At 46.3% G+C, this 20,785-nt stretch overlaps 1 protein-coding gene across 1 annotated transcript in view; it reads right to left on the bottom strand.

Annotated features, from left to right (window-relative positions):
- The window catches only part of PRKG1 (protein kinase cGMP-dependent 1), a 467,251-nt gene extending 459,565 nt beyond the window's left edge, over positions 1–7,686 (bottom strand). The window contains exon 1 of the mRNA XM_082764357.1: positions 7,413–7,686. Within this exon, the coding sequence (XP_082620483.1) occupies positions 7,413–7,678 (266 nt within the window). The 5' untranslated portion in view covers positions 7,679–7,686. The remainder of the gene's footprint in view (positions 1–7,412) is intronic.
- Positions 7,687–20,785: the final 13,099 nt, after the last annotated feature.

Below are 20,785 nucleotides of genomic sequence, written 5' to 3'. Positions count from 1 at the left end.
ATCTTCTCAGACACCACTGCCCTCCAGTGATAAGTGCTAGGAGATGAAAAGCAAAAAAGCCTTGGTGTACCCTTGGAGACACAGCCTTGTTGCTGCCAACACTTCCTGTGTCTGCCAAAATAAAGCAGCTTCCCAGCTACTTCACCAAAGATCCTCCCCCCATGCCACAGCCTGTGCTGCATCCCGGTTGTGACTGCAAAAACAACCCCCACACAGCTGGGATCTGCTTCCCACAGAGCTGAAAAAAAAGAAAAAAAAAAAAGAGAGAGAAAAATCTAAAAAAAAGGGAGGGTGTTTTACACCCCAGCCATAAAGGGATTGCATATTGCATCTGTGGGAGCATGACCAGCACTTCAGGGCCATGGGACAAAGCTGCCATCTAATAGCTGCAGAGCTGCTTTGTAAAACAGAGTTAGCCACCCTGCTTGCTCCTTCATGCCTTTTCTTGGCACCACCTTTCCAAACTGCACCAGATGTAAGCCTTCTGCACCTCACGCTCACCATATTCCCACAATATTCCCCCCAGCAAACAGATTTATTTTCTTCAGGATTCCAGAAGTGCCTGTGCTAGTGATCAGTACGCCTCAAAAACATCAGTGTGCATTTCTACAACTGCCCCAAAGCATCTCCCAAAGCCGTGGACTTCAGCAAGAGGGAAGAAGTGACATACTTACTCCTTCTGGCTTTTTTTTGATAGGCAAATTCTTTGGTAATCCACAAACTCCCCTCCTGGCCTTACTAAAAGCAGCACAAAATCTCTCTCTGTACCACAGTCACCTCCAAAACTCCTTCAAAGTACTACAAACAGCCCAGTTGGAAAACACCCTTCAGGATGACTTTTTTCAAGTTTCTTAAATTTTACCTTCCAGCTACACCCACTGATTCCAGCTACTGAAGCTGCATTTTGGCTTACAGCTACAAAGACATCAACCACACACGCAAACTTCAGCATACACATGAAGTCATTTAGAGGGTTTGGCTGTATTTCTTTGGGATCTCAGCACATTACCTGCTCAAGAAATTACCTCTAGTTACAATTCCCAATGTCATAGACTGCAGGATATATAATACTGAGCAGGGATGAGCAAATACTCATCTGGGGGCACTTCTCTGCGTGTGAAACATTAAGGAGTTTGAAAAAATCAAACAGTGACAATATTACAGGCAGACACATAAATGGAAAACAGAATTACAAGCTTCAGAACCAGATCCCTTATTAAAAAACTATCTGCTTTGCTGTTGTTCGTAAACAAAAATTATACATTTATTGGCCATTTAAAATACCAGCAGTGATTTTATCTTGGATAATTTTATAGGAATTTCCAAAAAAGAGCAAAATGCAAAGGAAAATAACTCAAAATTGCCATCGGGTTGCATTTGCTAGAACCAGTCACAGCCTTGTACTTCATTACCACAAACCATATGTCAAAAACATACAATAAAGCTTACTTACATCTTCAGCTTCTACTTTGCTACCCTCTCTATCCCAAATTGTACATCACTACATGTCAAGAATGCTTTGATTTTGTGTTCACCTGCTGCTCTGCCAGTATATGCAATCAATAGCATACCTCTGATAAAGCTCACCATATATTACCCTGTAACATGTCATTTCCTGTTCTGATGTTTAAAACAACTGCAGAGTTATACCTACTCCATTACACTGGAAGCGAATACATCAGAGTGCATTGCAAAAAGTCCCCCAAATATGATTTTTACCACGCAGCTAGGCTGAACAGGAGAGAAGCCATGGATTCAGATGGACATTTTTATTTAGCACTACTCTATTTAAATCAGTTTGCTTGCACTATGGTGAAACGTTTTCCCTGGACACCACTTTTTGGTGATTTCTTCACACCTCTTCCTTGGTAGCGAGGAAGCCAATCCATAACTAAGGCAATCACTTATTAACCAGTGATCGGGACTGAAGCTGGAGGAGGTCACGGTGCTACAACAGCCCCAGCCCTGCTGGAGTGGTCCTGCAGCCTGTCCCAGGAGGCTGTGCCCAGGTATTCCCCAGCCTCCCTTGCGCAATTCTGTACAAAGCCTCGGCTTTGCCCAACATGTGAATTTGAGCCAGAATATAATCATTGCTGCTTGGAAGTCCCACTGGGCAGGCTTGCAGTGCCCCAGTTCCTGCTACACCACATGCAGTCCTGAGCTCAGCTCCCTTCCTCCAGCTATTTCAATGTCTCCTCCACATGCACGCGCTTCCTTTGCAACTACAGGGCTGTATTACTAATGCAACAAATATGCTCAAGGGATATCTATGAGCAAAATGTAGGGGGAAAAAAAAAAAGGGAAAAAAAAAAAAAAGATAAGGCTGAAGCAGTCTTCATCCTTTCCATCTGGGAGGTCATGGCACAGGGGAAAGCTCTCGAAGAAGCCCTTTGCCAAGCTCTGCTAGATATTTTCCAGGAACTGCATCAGCTCCGCAGGCAACTGAGTGCACATCTCGGGAAGGCTTTTTTCCCAAGCTTCTCATCAGTAGAGCTGCAAAGAGGGACATGTAGTGTTATTTTAGTGCTTTTCAAACTCATTTCACTTTGATGCACTTCTCCACCTGTGGGATTTTTGCTGGAGAATTACCTTCCCTGTAATGTGGCATAAAGTACTGACAAAAACTGACGTTGTGACTAAAAAGGAGCCAAATAAAGAGCTACTGTGTCCAAGTAGTTTATGGTACCACCTGTGCCCACATCTAGGCACTGCTTTGAGGAAGGTGAATGAAACACAGGACCCTTTTCCCCTCCACGCTTTTGGGGTCCCCTCCAGCCACCGCGCAGAAGCAACATGGCACATTTGCTAGAGCCCTTTTCCCTTCTATATCTTTAAAATGAGTTCACATCAGAGATCTGAGAGAGATGCAGCTTGCCCTAACCTTGCCTGGGAGCACAGCTATGGTTTTAAAGCTCACATGCAACCACATTTTGGGGGATTTGTAATCAAATCAGGAACACACTCCATAGGGGAAGGTGTGCCGGATAGTCACCCCTCAGCTGCAGGAAAATCCACCCGAGTGCAGCTTGGTCTCTGAGGAAGCACCAACAGCCTGTGGCTGGAGGCAAGTAAAAATAGGCAGAGGGAAGAATGCATTGCGAGGGGGCCGCTGGGAGCAGCCCTGCGTCAGCAGGGGACGGGCAGCCGCAGCCTCCCTGCCCCTCCGGGCCACATCCTGCCCACAGGAACATGCGGCAGCCACCGGCGAGGGTGCTAGAGCCTGGTGTCGAGGCTCCGTGGGCTTTCCTCAGCTCATGGCACCAAGAGAACATCCCGAAGCACACTCTAGTTAGAAGATCCCGCTAATTTTGCAGGGGAAAGGAGGCACAGCCCTGTCCAGCCACTTCTCCCATTAAAAATTAAAGTCACCTATGCCACACCTCACTTTGTGGCACCTGATAACCTGCTCATCTCCCGACTCTCCTGCACATCTCACCATTTTGTGCACAGACTGAGCTGCTCCACTTGGGTCATTGGAGAGAAGGCTGGTCAAAAAACAGGCTCTGACTCAAGGCGCTCTCTTTGCAGTGTTTTCTGGCTGTTTGCAAATTAAATAACCCTCAGACAAACTTTCCTCCTTCTTGTTTTCCTCACTTTGGGCCAGCGATGCATTAAGGTCACTGAAAGCAACAGGAGCACCTTAACCGTTAATACTTACTATACACACTGATATCATTGAATCTAATACAATTATTTCAGGTCAATCAGATTTTATTAGATTAATCCTTTCCTGTCAACCACCCAGGGCTGAAATACCCGAAGAACGCGCTGCCCCAGCACACGCTGGATGGGAGCTGATTGGTGATGGATAAATGAGGGAAAAAGAGGCATTTCTTAGGGTGATTTAAAGGCTAAGCACATGTGTGGGCTCCTCATCTCTGCTGGGGTGCTGCTGCACAGGTACAAGGGATTTTTCCCCCTGCCTCCCCATTTTAAGGTCTGTGCCAGCCTCAGTCTCAGCAGGTTTAGGAGATAGAGATGGATTTGTACACGCAAGCATGATCTCCCCACCAGAGGCAAACGAAGGGCATTAATAATTAATGTCAAAAGCACTGCTGTCCCTGACACCCCACCTCTGAATTTTGGATTTTTGGAGACACTGCTCCACAGAAGTAGAGCTGCCTGTTTAACCCAGAGCTGCCCACCTGATATTGGATGAGCTGCGGATCCCAGACCGTCCCTCTCCACCCTCGGGCACCTCCGTAACACAGCAGGCCTGTGTTTTTGCCAGCTGCAGCACGCTCCCCCTATGTGTCCCGAGGGACATGGCTCCAGTCGCATTGTCTTTCAGGCGTGGGCTGAGGCAGGATTGATGTTCCCTTGGCAGACGATGAGATCACATCTAAATTAACCGAACCTGGCTTTACCAGCCATGAGATGGGCTGATCCTGCCACAGCCACCACCAAACCCCAGGTGGTGGCAGCTAGGTGCCATACAGAGCCAGAAGCACCTGCTCTAACCCTCTGTCCAAAGGGTAAAGCCCTTAATGCTGGGGTCGAGCATCATGGATAAACACGCGCTTGCAGCAGTGCATTCCCCAGTGCCTCAGAAGAGGCAGAGGGGATGAAAACGAAAGGTTCCTGCCAGGATCCCATCCCGAAAAGACCTCAGCAGGGTGAGGGCTGCTTGGCTGAGACCACAACAGGCCCCAGCACCTCGTGCGAAATGTTGGCCCCCACTGCCATCTTGTGGCAAACACGTCCCAAAAACAGCTACGACAGGGGGGAACCTGTCAAAAAGTTGAGAGCGAAGTTTGCTGGTGTGGTGAGCATGGCCAGCTGAGCTGTTGGGAAGAGGGTGGGGAAATGGATCCCATCCCTAAAGCAATGCTGGCCCTGAAACTGCTGCTCTGGGTGCAGACCAGCGTGGAAGAACAGACAGACAGGGCTGCCCAGATGGGTACAGGGCTCACATAGCCATTGCCTCGTTTTGGTTGTGGCTCTGGCACACCCACCCATACCTGCACACAGAGATTTGTTTGCTGTTTCAAGACACTTAACAGTTTCTGAAGCAGTGCAGCATTGCGTTGGTACGAATACGGCTTGTTGACTCCAACAGGCAGGATTAAGCTGGAATTAGATATCGCACCTCTGAATTTGAGAATGCATTTCAAGTCATCCCCTCAGTAAATTCCACAAAATATAGGGATTATGGCTCATGTTGATCATTTGTACAGCACGAAACATCTTCAGATGCTGAAAAAATGCAGATGAGAACGCCTTCGGGTTTAGAAAGCACCTTGCTGCAGGAATCAGATGGTTTTGAACATCCCCACATACCTATGTGGACACTCAACCTAGCCAATCACCTTAGGTACACCTCGTCATTTACTTTTTGCATTGTTTACCATTTACAGTGCCTCGCACCATGGCAAAGACTTTGCTTAGCAACTAGGCACCACTTCTCAGGAAGCACTCTCCAAGGCATTAGCGAAGTGCCTGGGTCACTGCACCAGCTCATCATGCCGCGGCCAGCTGCTGCCGCACCAGGAAAAACAATGGCACATTGACCCTCCTCGGGCTTCTGCATGCATCTACCAGGTGCAGCATCAGCTATCATTACAGTCTGGAACAACACAAAGCACTTAGCGTGCTTAGGTACACAGGAATAATAATAATAATAAATATCACTGAACAAATATACATTAGTAAATCATTCATATATATGTCTCTTTCCTCACCACACATCTCTTCAAGCAGTAGTAACACATCAAGAAAACTACAGGGAAAAAGTATATTCCAGAAAACATAGATGATCAGCACTTTATGGTTGCAGTGTCCCAAATATTTTGATAAACCCTGGTTTACATCAGAATAGCTCCGTACACGCAATCATCCACACAGAAGCACTTTCCTTTCTTCCATTACAATCCATACAATTGTGTTCTTGGGAGGAAAAACAGCATAAAAACATACTTACGGACAAAATCTATCTTTTGGAACCTTTCTATTTTCACAGCCCTTTCTTCAGATCTTTGCAAGTCTTTCTGACTTTGGCCCTGCTACACATCACAGACGGGTTACGAGACACAAAGCATATTGCCAGATAGAGACACTCGATTTTTTCCTTCCAGTTGGGATTTCACTACTTCTGGGAGTTTCTAGCATCCTGTTTTCAACTTCTTGGAAGTTTTAAACATCAGTGTATATTACATACAATCTAGCCATAAATAGAAACAATTACACCACAGATCGATGTTTATTTATGTTCAGAGATTAAGAAGCATTTCAAGGCTGATCCCAGGCCCAGATGAAGAGGTTTCTGTGGGTACTGGTTAGAAATCAATATGCAGGAGAAAGGAGACTGGTCTAAATATTGGATCAGGGGATGGTGCTATGGAAGGTGTCTCCAGGTTTTAGAAGAGAGGCGCATCGCACGCCTCTCGAACCTCTCACGGACCTCGCGGGTTGAGCAGTTAGACAGCATTACCAGCTGCTGCGGCTAAAACACAGGCTTGAGACTGTCCAGAGGGCAAGTTCCCCCCCCTTCCTACAGTAGCCAAAATACCATCAGCAGTTTTTAAGTCAGAGATGCCCACAGAGCCATTAGAGAGCCCTGGCACCAGGCCGGCCCATTTATTCTTCAGGTCAGCATCGGGGACTGGAAAGCACCGCTGCTCCCTTGGTAGGGCTGGACTGCAGCAGTGCCCTGTGCCCACGACAGCCTTGCAGCCCCCTGGAAAAGGGTCGATGGAAGGGGGAGGGGATGGTGCCCGCACTGACACCGAGCCCACTGGCGGGTATCAGCCTAGGGGGAGAGGTGCAGGAGGACCGGGTGGGTTGGGGTGTGATGAGGCTCAGGGGTACAGGGTGCAGCAGCATGTCATGGTAATGAGATGGGGAGGAATTGAGTGGACCTTAAATGAAAACCAGGAGCACCCCCAAACCAGCTGAGTTACTGAGCAGGATGCTGGGGCATGGGAGCAGCAGGGGGACGTGTGCTGTCAGCACAGCCCTGCAGGCACATGGGGGTCATAGGACGTGCTGGGAGGTCCCAACCTGCTTTCTCCAGTGGCTCTGGGTGACAGGGAGAAGACAGGGACCTCGGGGAGGTCGTGGGGAGCTGAGGGAGCCCAGAGGGTGGGGGCAGAGACTGAAGCACGCATGTGGCATTCACGGCCCCTGGGAAGGCTGCGGGTCGGGACTTTGGAAAAGCACTGGCAAAGTAAAAGGAAAGAGAGGGTTTCTGCTCTGCCTTGGGCTGGGTGCGCAAAGGGATGCTCTGATCCAGGAAGGGGGGAACAGACAGGCTGAGCGTGTGGTTAGGGAAAAGGAAAAAAAAAAAAAAAAGAAAAAAAAAAGGAAAGCCAAAAGTGCCCCTCGTGTGTGTCTAAACGAGAGTTGGTCTCGTTAAGGCAACCGCGGCCCCGGCCGATTCGTCCCCCCAGCAACCCCGGCGCCCCCGCGCCCACCTCTCGGCCTTGGTGAACTTGCGGAACGCCTGGCGGAGGTCGTGGAAGGAGCGGTAGGTCTGCGGCTCGGCCGAGATGCCCTGCGCCCGGGTGGTGCGGGGCCCGATGTGCGGGCTGGGCGCGGGCAGCACCGACTGGCACTTGTGCAGCCGCCGGCGCAGCTCCTGGATCTCGTCGTCCTTCTCGCCCAGGCGCCGCTCCAGCTCCCTGATGCGCTCCTCCTTGAGCAGCAGCAGCGCGGCGAAATCCCCCTCCAGCTCGCTCATCCTGGGCAGCGGCGCTGCCCCGCGCTAGCGCCGGGCCGCTCGCATGGAGCCGCCAAGCGGGGAAAGGGAGGGGGGAGAGAGGGGAAGGGAAGAAAAAAAAAAAAAAAAAAGCCAAGGAAAGGGGAAAGAGCTTCCGTGCTGCTCCGCGAGGCTGGGAGCCTGGAAATAGCAACAATTACCATGTGATCGGAGGGTGACGCAGCTCCTTGTAACTGGAGCCGAAGACTTGGGACTCGAACGAGAGCACTTCATAAATATTGAATCGCCGCCCGCTAATGAGCCACGTGGAGCCGCCGCGGCCCCGCCTGGCCCCCGCCTCCCCGGCACCCCCTCACGTCCCTCCCGGGCACTCGGCATCCGCCCCTGGTCCTCCCCATTCCACCCCCAGGTCCCTCCATATCCCACCGCCGACCCCTGCTGCTCACCCCACCCCGTGGGGTACCCCCATCCTTTCCCCGGCTCACCCCACGCCGCTCCCCTCAGCCTATCCAGTCCCTCCCTACTGCCCCAAGCCCCCTCAGGCACCTGCGTCCCCCCACACACCCCCAGGGGCACCCAGAGCCGCCCCCCTTCCCCCCCGGCCGGGTGCCCCCTGTCCCAGCACACGCAGCCCCCGCGCCGGGCCTGGGAGCTCGGCAGCAGCCTCCGGGGAGGCCGGAATTCGCCCTTCCCGGACTTATTTGGAAGAGCCCATCACGGACATTAATGTTTTAATGCGGGCTGGCAAAGGGAAGCAGCGGCTCCTGCGTCGCGTTGCCCTTCCAAATCAGAGGGAGGGCAGGAGCCTCTCGCTCCTTCCCTCCCGGGGGGCATCTGAGCCGTGCACGGAGGACGGTGTTGTATCAGAAAAGTCCTGGGTGCACGGGGAAAGCAATTAGCGCCTCTCTTTTAATGGGGTGGAGGCAGTGGGATGTTTTACCACACTTGGGCCCGTTCCCGCTGCCTCTCGCACGCGGCTGGAGCCCCCCAGAGGCAGAGCTGCTCCCAGGTCCCGTCCGCATCCCAGCAGCATCCCTGGAATGGACGGGGGGGGGGGGGGGGGGAGTTATAAAAAAATAAATTGCATGTGGCTTTATTGGAAGGCAAAGAGCGCCATCTCGTGTAGGAAACCACCGCGCAACGCAGGGAAAAGATTTCACACGGACGGACCGGACTCTCCGCTTGCTGCTCCAGAAGAGAAGGGGGGACAGAAGGGTAGGGGGGAGCCCGCCCACGCTCGTCGCCCCCCAGACATTTCCCCGTTAAAATCCCGTTTCATATTAAAAAAAAAAAAAAGCCTTCATTTAGAGAAATAGGAGCGCTGTTCCTGCGCTCCTCTAAGGCTTGGCAAAAGCATTTTCTGGCAAGTCACTAGGGAAAGAAACCAGAAAGTGCATACTTTCCCCAAAACACACAGTAATTAGGCAGTCAGATCTCACCACTGTCAATCAGTGCTTTTCAGGGTTGTTTTTAATGTACTGTTTGTTATTCGCATTCAAGGACAGCCTATAAGCCTTGGTCTCCACGCAGAAACAGGAACCTGGATAAATGCTGAAACGACCACAATGTAGAGATGATAACCAAGCAAAGACACCCAATGATAAAAATGATACCCAATGATAACCAGACAAAGCACTGGTGCTTCATACCACGGCTGTCTACAGTCCTAAGACTTTCAGTTTGAGGTAGAAGTAGGTATGTAGAGACCTCCACCAAAGAAGGCCACTCCCAAGAGCAATCTTGCATTTCTGCCCTACAGCAACCCTAATGCATCAGAAGAACTTTCCCTCTGGTTCTTACTGGAAATTGTGCAATTCTGTTTCAAACCCAGTAAGAGCACTTTGAGGTTTAAGCTATTTTTCAGCCCTGGGAACCAGCAGGGCAAAGAGAAAATGTCAAGAATGCAATAAATTAAGTGCAATTAGATATTTATTGTGGATTAGGAGAATCTTGTCACCACCACCCCACTTTGACAGGCTCTCCGGTCTTCACCTCTATATTACCAGACCTGAATACAGACATTGCTTATGACTGTGTCTCCTTATAGAGTCTTGTTTAGATGGAAGAAACCCTCTGGAGCAGAGGGCAGGACAGAAAAAGCAGGTCCCAGCCTGCCTTCTCACCCACATGACCTCAGTTTCAAGTGTTCAAATGGCGCAGCATGTGATCAGTATTAATATCCCACCCAGATTTGGATGCCTTGTCCGTGGCCCTGCGTCTGAGCCGCAGCTGGAAACGAAGCGCTGAGCATGGCCAGACATCTAAATCAGCTTTGGCCCTCCCAGGTCTTCCCAGCATCACTGCTTCTGCTACACAATGCTGTGGAAGAGGGTTTACAGAAAGTAAGCATGCAAAATACACCAGGTATTGAACCAGGAAGGAGCAGCGCCTTCATTTTTCATTCAAACTCCTTCTAACAGAGGGAGATCACTTTGCAAGAGTGAAACACGCAGACATTAATCAGACTGCGGCTGTAATTTCCCCACTGCAGGCTGTGCCAGTAACCCCTTAGCACAACTTTAACAGGGTATCAGAGGTGACGCAGGATTTTATAAGATCAATAGCCTGGCTTTTATTTCACATCCTCCACCCCCTGCACTGCCTCCACTCTCTGGTAAATTCACTTTTGCTACCAACGAGCCCTGCAGCAACATGCACTGAAGCATTTCCCCCATGCAAAAATAAAATACATGTAACAACAGAAATTGCTGTTTATGATCTATTTAAACACATATTACCTCTCCCTCCACTCCTAACATCAGCTAAACCTTTGCAACAACTTCCTAAGGGATGCAACTGTTCAGATGACACAAAGTATGTCCTCCAGACACATAGAGCAACTTATGTTTATAGAGGGAAAACATATACAAAGAAAGGAGATAGAGGATCCAAATAAGTTCTTATTTTAGAGGGCAGCAGCTATTTCTTTGCCCTGCTTTGCTCACTCAGCCCTGCTCTCCCCTCATCTTCCAGCCTTATTTTGTAAACCACCTCCTGGAAACAGGTGCTGTGCCAAAAGCTGGATGGTACCAAATCAAGAGTTAATTAAGTTCGGATGCAGCCCAGACTGCTTGCCTTCACCTGGGTTTTTCTTCATAACCATTTCCTTATCACATACAAGACAACTTGTTACGGGAGGGTGTTTTAAGGTTAAAAGAAGGAGGGATTAATTTTTTCCTGTTTCAATCTTTGGTATTTCTGTTGCTGCCTAGAGATCAAAGACCAAATGTGGTTTTCATCCCTAGTTTTCTGGGTAATCTAATAAATTGTGTCACCTCCCCAGTGTCTAATTTACTACCAGCTGTGAGGTTTCTTCACCATGCAGTAACTCCTCAAATGAGAAGCCAAAAGCATCCAGCTTCCTTCACATGGAGAAATGCAAAAAATATGCTTTTATTAAAAAGTTGTCTTCCCAAAATTCCCCAGCACTTGATGCTGCTACTTCTCACAGCCCATCTTGCTGCCCAACACCTTCCAAAGCGCTGTGGTGTTTGCTTTGTATGCTGCCCAGCTGCCCAAGAACATGAGTGGCTCCCATGAAGCCTCCACTGATGCCACCCAAACATTTCCACAGGGCTGGATTGATTTTTCCTCCCCTGCTAAAGCCAACCTATAAAAATTTACAGAAAAATGATGTTGCAGGCAAGGAAGCAGCCACAGGCTAGAGGAAGCTATTCATTTCTTCAGCATCCAAGATCTAGGATCTAAGGTTTCATTAGCTCATGAAGTTACAGGGTTGTCCTGCTTCTTCATTAAACATTTTTCCTGACAGGATAAGCTGGAAACATTTCCTTGTATTCCACTCCTCCTGCTTTTTGGTAGGTTTTCTCACTGTTGTTTATGGCTCCATGGGTTTAATTTCTTCTTGTATGAACATCAACTAAAGCACCCATCAGAATGTGATGAGCAGGATGTCATTTTCCATGTTAGGACAAATAGGAAGCCAAAAACATCTATTCAAATACCTCGGCATGACCGTTTCTGCTACACGTTTGTATCGCCAAACTCTTGCTGTGCTTGTTCAACAGCATCACAGAGATGAACAGAACAAAATGCCCAGCAGCAGCAAAGAGCACTTCTATTTTTAATATTGAGAAGGTAAAACAAAATAAATATTAAACCACACAAGCAAAACTTGTTGGGGCTACAGAAATCTATCATTCAAATTTAGACATGTTGAACCCTTACACACAAATTTCTGCTGTTTGTCTGGTACTACCCAGATGAGTTTACCTCCCTACAATTGTGGTTGTGTCACCACTCCTGTGCTGCACACTAGCTTTTGCAAAATTTTGGATATGCAAAAGAATGAAGAGCTTGGTTGTAACTGAATTTAACATATATATATATATATATATATTTAAATCACTTTCTAGTGGATTTCTCCCTTTGTTTTTTAAACAAAAGATTGCCATATAACTTCCTTGATCTTCAGTCATTTGATCTTACTACAAATTTAGGCACAAGCTTTTCTGAGCTCAGCACCTTTTTCTACAAAGACTTTTTAAAGAGCATAACAATAAAAAAGAATAATTATAAATTGTATAATAAAAATCCCTTTGCCTTTTGAGGAAACATCCTCCAGAGCATTTCAGCTCTTCTACAAACCTCACCTGGCCTGGTGGCAGATACATCTGAAACATCCCCTGGTTTCTTCAAAGGCAGAAGGAAGAAACTGGATTGGCACATTTCAGGGAAGCATTTGCGGTAACAAGAGCAAAGCCTGCTGAGAAGTAGTGTCCAGGACATGTGCACAAGAGCACAGCCCTAATGCTGCTTGCTGGCACGTCGTGGTGAAGCCAGAGTCAGCACATGCAGGGGGAGTCACCACATGTGGAGTGAAGGGGAACGACGTCAGGTCTATAGGATTTCAAGCCCAAGAACACACATTTTCCTACCATGAGACCCCTCAGAGCACTTTCTCATTTTTGCAGAAACACAGGAATGAGATTGTGATTTTTTATTATTATTTTTTTTTTTTAGGATGAAATGAAGGATCCTCGCCAAAAATGAGCTGCTGTACTTGATGGGGTTACGTTACATTTCCCCAGCATGAGCCTACCAAAGGCCCAGCATGGCCTGCCAATGGCTCTACTGCTGTGAGGTGGGGTTCTGACATGGGGAAAATCATAGAAAATGTTTCAGACTGCTAATAGTTACAGATGTCAGGCAGTAAAATCCCGACGGCTCCTTCTTTAGAGACAAAATCATATTAAGAAGAATTAAGTTCTTGATAAAACAACAGCATCAAGGTTCATGATGGGAAATGACACAACCGACCTGATTCTTCCGACTTCCTGTAATATTTTACCACATCGAGCACTTACAATGTCCTTCATTTCTCTTCAACTATCCAGGGGGTTCCCAGATGAGCACTCTGAGACATTTCCCATACATTAATGTTTTCTGGGAAGGGTTCTTTGCTTCCCAGGGAAGGCTCTTCCCACAGGAGAGGTACTCCCACCTTAGACATGAGCTTCAGAGCAGTGGCAGGTTCACAAAAGGACCAGGTACATTGGTTTATAATAAGCTAACAAGCAGCTACAAACACAAACCTCCCTCACAGCTTTCACACAAAAATGCAGTTCGAGATCTTACATATTTCCTTCTCTTTTTGTTGCAATGTGGTGCTCTTAAGACCATCAAAATACTCGAAATTACTTTGAATTAAAGAGCCCTTCATTTTCCAACACTTTGCATCAAAACATTAACTCTCACTAATCTTTGGCTCCTTTCTGAAACCCTGTTAATACAAACTAGAACTATATTCAAGTTCAGTACTTTTGGGACTCCTCAAAGCAAAACCTCTCTAGTCAAGGAAATAGCAGGTTGTGACATCAGTCAGATACTTCCTCACTTGCCACCATGCAGATGACCAAAGATTGCCTGAGGGTCCAACATTTTGTCACTCCCACTAGTATATCATGTGAGAAACATAGACGCCCTGAAGGCTTTAGGGTCTTTTCAGGGAAGCTGGTAGAGTTATCTAACTATGTAATCTCACCAGGCTTGGACCCAAGGCTGTTCTCAATGGGAGCAACACCTGTGGTATTTCAACAGGGCCATGTCCTAGAGGGTCAGGGCCACCCCTAAGGATGCAGAGCCCACAAACTCTGCAAGCATTTTTTGTGAAGGGAAGAGAGGTGGACAGAATAAAATAAATAAATAAATAGAAATTGTATTTACTCTCACATCAGATAGGTCCTGGTCTCTTGACTTCCCCCAAGGAACAACTTCGGCTGGGGTCATGGGCTAGCAATATGGGAGAGGACGTGACCTTAGCTGACCAAATCTGCCACTACCAAATGGCAATGGTGATGCTGCTGTTTGACAAACAGCAAGGGTTTTCCATGCCACACAAGCTGAAGTGACCACGCTAAGGGCTGCAGAACCAGAGATGCTTTGTTTTCCCCAGCCCACAGGACTCCGAGCAGAATGCTGCTCCCAAGTTATCTCCTCCAAATACTCACTGGGTGCAGACAAGGCACAGCACAGCCCCGAAGAGAACAGCTTCATTTTCCACAGTGCCAAGTCCAGGTCTGGCATCTCCCAACGTGCTGTAGATCATGGGCAATCTCAGAACAAAGCTTCTTCCTCCTTTCTGCTCAGCATGTCATCTGGCACCCAGTAATGCTGGGCTCTGATGGCAACTTCCAGCTGACAGCCACCTGGCCAGCCACAAATGTATTAAGCCACTGAAGATCTATTTGGAGACCAAAATGTTTCTGTAAAATGCTCAGCCTCTCATCTGTGACAAATCTAAAAAGCTTTCTGCTCCTTACAACCATGTTCGAGTGCCAAAATAAAACCAGTGTGCTTAGCGTGACAACTGACGGTTATCTTAGGAAAGTGACACCAGGCCTGACTGGAAAGAGCTGCTCTTCCTGAGCACTGCTCTGAGTTTATATTCAAACAGCTCTGAAAGCTGTCTGTGTTATTGCTGGGAGTATTTGTGGAAATCTACTTTGAGGTGTCATCCATCTTACCCTTTCTGAGGCCTGCTAATCTGTCGCCTTTGAACTAGCACTAGAGATGACAACTCAGGCATAAAGAGCAAAAAGAAACTCACTCAAGATGTCAGAAATGGCTCTTTAAATTAGGAAGGTGACAGAGCTGTTTGAAAATGACCATTGCCTATTTTGCTAAAATGGGAACGTTCAGTGGCAGTAACACCAACAAAAAACTGGTCCCATGCCAATAAATGGGGCTGCACAGAGATCTCAAAGGCAAAGGCTGCATGGGCAGCAAGGACTTCTGAATGCAGCTTTGCACTCCAGGTTACCATCCCAAAAATGACTCTTACCTTGAATTATTCCGACTCCAAAGACACATCATGAGTTCCTCTTTTGAGGTGGCAACAGGCACAGTCACGGCAGTTTGGCACCTCCCATGTCACCCAGCAATCCCCCAGGCCCTGGCTGGATGCCCCCTGGGGCAGGACTCTCCAGCCCAATCCCACTCCGGGCCACCTCCCCCCCATCCTAGGGATGCTCTTCCAAGGGACCCATCTACCAGTGAGATTATTTCCAGAATCCTGAAACAGCCCCCATCCCTCACTTTGCTACCACAGACCACCTTTTGGACAATCTTGTCATCAGTTCTATTCTTTTATTACTCAGCTCTCAACCTGCTTTTCTATGACATCATATGAATTTCAGCTGCTCTGTAGAACATGCCAATAATATTTGACATTACGAGACTGGCTACTGCCTCATGACATCCCTGTCACATGGCATTTTAAAAAGCCTGTATGTCTTTATATGATATTTAGGTGTTTGAGATTAGCTGTTTATTTTCATTCAGCAAAATTTGTACTCTCAGAGAGCATCCCATAATTTCCTATCCTCAGTTTGGATTTCCACATAATTTTTAATAACAATGCAACTTCCCAGCAGAGCTGTCAATGTCAATCTCAGCCTGTGAGAAATTAGTACGCTGAATATCAATTCTCCTTTTCACTTCAGTTTTGTCCTTCTGCAGCTTAACATGTTTGCCTTTAAAAGCTCTGGGCTGTCTAAATGTTTCGCTTTTAAAACCCCAAACAGCTGTATGTTCAGCTTGCTTACATATATACATCTTGCTTTTAGAAGCTACTGATCAAACAGTTTGAAGAATATCCTTAATGCCTGCGAACTTTTCTAACACAAGTTTTCGTCAAATCTTCTTTAGAAACAGACTTTTTTTATGATCAAACACTTTCTGACTGAGAAATAACACCATTCACTGCTCGGCACATATTCATAAAGTGTGTGTGTGAGGGGGGAGAATAATCTGAAACAAACCAAAACCATTTGCAAAGGCGCTATGAAGTTTACAATCCAGTTCCATCAATGCTGACTTCAGTAACAAAAGTCTAAAGTACTTTAGGTAGAGCAGGTCAAATTAATGAAGTTTTAGTTCATTAGGTAGAAGTAGATCAGGAGTACATTACGGTTGGGGAATTTATTTATTTATTTTTTATTTTTTGTAAATCTAGCAGATATTTACAATGAAAAATGAGGACAATTACTGATGCTATGGATCACTACAGAAGTGTCTTGCAAGGATGTAGTTGTCACAAACCAATGTAGTTTAGTTTTCACCTCAAGCCCAAAGATGTATTTACAATCTCTTTTTTCTTTTACTTTCTATTAAAAATGTAAACATGAATTCAGCAAGAAACACCTAGCACCATAGGAGCATCTGTAGGACCAGCTCAGTGCAGTGAGCAAAACCAACAAAACCAGATGCATTTAATACAAATTAATATTTTTCCTTTGGTAAATTTGTTCTTCATTTGAGCATTTTATGCATCACCAGCTTCCCATGCTAGAGCCTGAAAACAGCTAGATAAGCACACTTTTCTCCTATGAATCACCTTATTCATCAGCTAAGAGATAATGTTGTTTTTTCAAAGCAAAAGGACAGTGGAGAATTGCTATTCAGAGTCAATGTTTACCATCTAGATCAATGTGTTTTCACATATATTTTTTAAAAAACTGAGGTGGTGGAACCCACGGTGATGAAACCTTTCCATCCCCCTCTTCACCAAGATCAGCACCTATTAAGCACAACCTCAGACTGACAGAGCTGTCTCCAAACTGACTTCACTTCTTTGCCAGATATCTCTATTTATGACTGGACTCTCCCCACTTAAATATATATATATATATTTACATCATAAATTTTATCACATATCAGTTTGAAGTGTAAGACACTATAATCTGGGTGATCCTACACATGAAGATGCATATGCTGAGTAGCAGTTAAAAAAGACACTATGAAATTCCTTCTCCCACTGAAGTTTTCCACTAGCCATAGAGATAAATGTTTGGCAGAAGGGACTTGTCACCTACATGCAAGATGTCCACTACACTAATTCTGTTTGTACTGTGGTCAGACAGGGAAGGGATATGTTACTACATGGTACTTGTACTAAAGAAGTCTGTGAAGTCCTCAGCCCAGTCAGGATTTTTGAGCTGATGCCTGTAGTATCTTTCTCTAGAAGTTCCAGATCCAAGTCACCTGAAGTACTGCAGCTTCGATGTCTTGTGCTTTTCAGAAGTAGCTTACACAAACATAAAATTCTTCTGAAGTGTAAAAGCCTCTTGCTCTAGTTAAAAATCAAAAGGCATTCACATAGGGATGAACAATTAATGCAATCAGTCTTGCCAGCACCTTCGCACTCACATTTTAGTGAGACTTACTGTCCAACGTGTTCTCAGGTGTGCTGCATATCAGGAAGCAAACCAGCATCTTTGCAGGGCGATGTACTACGGCTGACTTGCACTGAATGACTTAAGCCCCACTCAGCTGCATGCACCCATGGACTCTGTCTCTAAACCCTCTACCATGACTCCTGATTTGAGATTAACTTGCTCGTCAGCATCCCATGTCCAAGCAGTGAGGTACAATTCATCATCCATCTGGCTGCCCTGGAGCAAATATCAATAGAAACTGTTGCTAAATATTGTCTCCATGGCAGGCTATATTCTGCATGGAGTAGAAAAATATATAGGTTTTTCTTCTTTATAGGAATACAACATCCTACACGTGCCCTTTGGATTTAGCTTCTTACAAACGCAGCAGCTCCAGCAGAAATGAGACACTGCTTCAACCCAGGCTTTCCCCCAGCTGATGTGACTGGTGCTGCCTCCTGCAAATATGCCTCTGCATCATGCCGCCAGTCCCTTTTGCTCTGCTTTTCTCAGCCTCTGCAAGTTACCAGGGGTATTTTTTTCCCAGATCTGCTCAACAAATGGAATTGCAAGTTTTGATGAAAACAATAGGCTGAACTAGTCTCACTGAGTCCTTCAAATTGTCAAATTTCCAAAGCTTCTTTCATATTTAAACAATGATCTCCTCACCATCTCTTCTTGGATTGATGACTAAAGCTGAGAAGACCTCCAAACTATTTCCTTCACTCAGAAATCTCCCCTGTGTATTGCTCAAAAGCTTTTCTGCCTTCCCAGTTTCCCAGCAAACAAGAAACATCCAAGTTTTTCTTTCCAGACAAGCCATATTCTCCCACTCTCTATAGTGGTACCTGAAATCCAGCTTGTTCATCGCCACCCAGTAGTACACCACTGGGTGTCTCTCATTCCTCTGCACCAGCAATACTTTAAGAACTTGGGAGAGGAGTTCAGGGACAAGAAGGCATGATGTATAAATTGCTGGATATTGGACAAGAAGGTAGTCAAATCACAGGATCCCAGGATATCTGGTGGTACAGACATTCCAAAGCCAGGACATGATACACAGTGCCTGGATGAAGTGTGCACAGCTGATGGTGGACAAGATTGCTGCTCCCTAAATTTCCACCCCCAACTCTCAAGTTAAATCCTTCAAGAAAACAACAGCCTAAGGCTAAGTGGAAAATATCCAGCCTAAGTCTGGCATCTGTACAGGTAGCTAAAAGTGGGTCATTTTAATAGAAAGTAGTTTTACCTAGTACAGCCCAGTATTATCCTCATAATTGGTGATACTTTGCTGTCTTTTCTATTTTTGTAGTCAAAATAGTGATTTTTTTCAGGATTAAAGTCTGGTTTCATCACTGTAAGACCTGAGAGGACCAGCCCAGTATTAAATGCAGTATGGCCCAACAGTTCAGTCAGGGATAAGTACTGAAACAGAGTTTAAGTGTTGATAAATAGTAGGTAAAGTTACTGAATACCTTGAATATTTTTCCTGTTTTATGACTTGGGACATTCCTGCAGGATCACTTTTAGAAACCCTAGGGACCTTCTGCAATTTCAAGATAAACACATTGATTTTTGTGCTGTTTTATACAAACCCTACATAGTTAACAGCATAAAAAAGTTTCATCTGATATAAACTGTTTATATCAGAACCTGTTTCTTTATTAAAGAAAAGAAAAGAAAAGAAAAGAAAAGAAAAGAAAAGAAAAGAAAAGAAAAGAAAAGAAAAGAAAAGAAAAGAAAAGAAAAGAAAAGAAAAGAAAAAAGAAAAAAAAAAGTGTTATTTATAGAATTAAATTACTTGTTGCTTTCAGAAGAGGTAATAAAAAAGGAAAAGTTTGTTGAGTGAAAGGAATGAAGAGCCAGACGCAAGGGGAAATATATTTGCTTTGCAAGGGATGTTGGCTCTGCAAAGCAGGAAAGTAAGGTATGGGAGTGGTGGGGGGGAGATCTAACCTTTGTCTGTACAGCACCCTGGATAACCAAAGTTTTTCACGACTTGCAAGGAGACATGTCTTAGGGACCCCACTAAATCCTTATGACATTGGTACCATTTGAAAGCTGAACTTGGACCCACAGATCCCAGTAGACCACAATAAGTATACATGCTACTCTTCCTTTGAAACTGGAAAGATCTTCAAAACTTGACACTCATGATGTGAAGAAGATATTATCCTTGACTAAGATTGTTAAAATTACTAGCTTCCTAAATGGTCAATTTTTTTTCCCCAACTAGCTGTAAACATTAAATATAATGTTATAGTAGTAGTAATTTTGAATATTTCAGTACAATTTTTATGTCAGCATCTTCCTCTAAAATAATGTTACTTTACAGCCTATAACAAAATTCGCTGGGTGGATGAGGGAAAGGCTGTGGATGTGGTCTACCTTGACTTGGTTGTCACTAGTGACTGTTGTCACTACCTTGGCGGGCAGTGACAACATTGAAGAGAGAAGCCTGAAGGCTATCAAAAGAGACTTTAGGGGGCTAGGTCGGTTAGTGGATGGAGCGGGAGTGCAGGTGGTGTTTTCGTCCATCCCTACGGTGGCAGGGAGGGGTACAGAGAGGACACGGAAAGCCCACCTATTAAACACGTGGCTCCGGGGCTGGTGCCAACGCAGAAATCTTGTTTTTTTCGATCATGGGGCACTTTACTCAGCACCTGGCCTGATGGCCGCAGACGGGTCCCTATCTTTTAGGGGAAAAAGGATCCTGGGCCAGGAGCTGGCAGGGCTCATTGAGAGGGCTTTAAACTAGGTAGGAAGGGGGATGGGGCTGAAGCTAGGATTGTTGGGGCTGTGCCAGGGGGAACGATGGCAAGGCCGGAGGATAAGGCAATGGCACAGCTGAAGTGCATCTACACCAATGCACACAGCATGGGTAACAAACAGGAGGAGCTGGAAGCCATCGTGCGGCAGGCAGGCTACGACTTGGTTGCCATCACGGAGATGTGGTGGGACCAGTCTCATGACTGGAGTGCTGCAATGCCTGGCTATAAGCTCTTTAGAAGGGACAGGCAGCACAGAAGGGGTGGTGGTGTGGCTCTCTATATTAGAGAGTCTTTCGAGGTTGTAGAACTCGAGGCTGGGAATGACAAGGTCGAGTCTCTTTGGGTTAGGATCGGCAGGGACAACAAGGCTAGTGTCCTGGTCGGGGTCTGCTATAGACCGCCGAACCAGGATGAGGAGACGGATGAGGAACTCTACAGGCAGCTGACAGAAGTTGCAAAATCGTCAGCTCTTGTTCTCGTGGGGGACTTCAACTTCCCTGACATATCCTGGAAGCACAACACAGCCCTGAGAAAGCAGTCTAGGAGGTTTCTGGAGAGCGTGGAAGATAGCTTCCTGACGCAGCTGGTTAGTGAACCTACCAGGGGTGGTGCCCCGCTAGACCTTCTCTTCACAAACAGAGAAGTTTTTGGTTTAGTGGGGACTGTTAGCGTTAGGTCAG

The sequence above is a fragment of the Aythya marila genome, assembly GCF_965140915.1.
Source record: "Aythya marila genome assembly, chromosome: 7".
Classification (NCBI taxonomy): Eukaryota; Metazoa; Chordata; class Aves; order Anseriformes; family Anatidae; genus Aythya; species Aythya marila.
The sequence above is the reverse complement of the archived record's forward strand: the minus strand, read 5'-3'. Positions and strand labels throughout refer to the sequence as shown.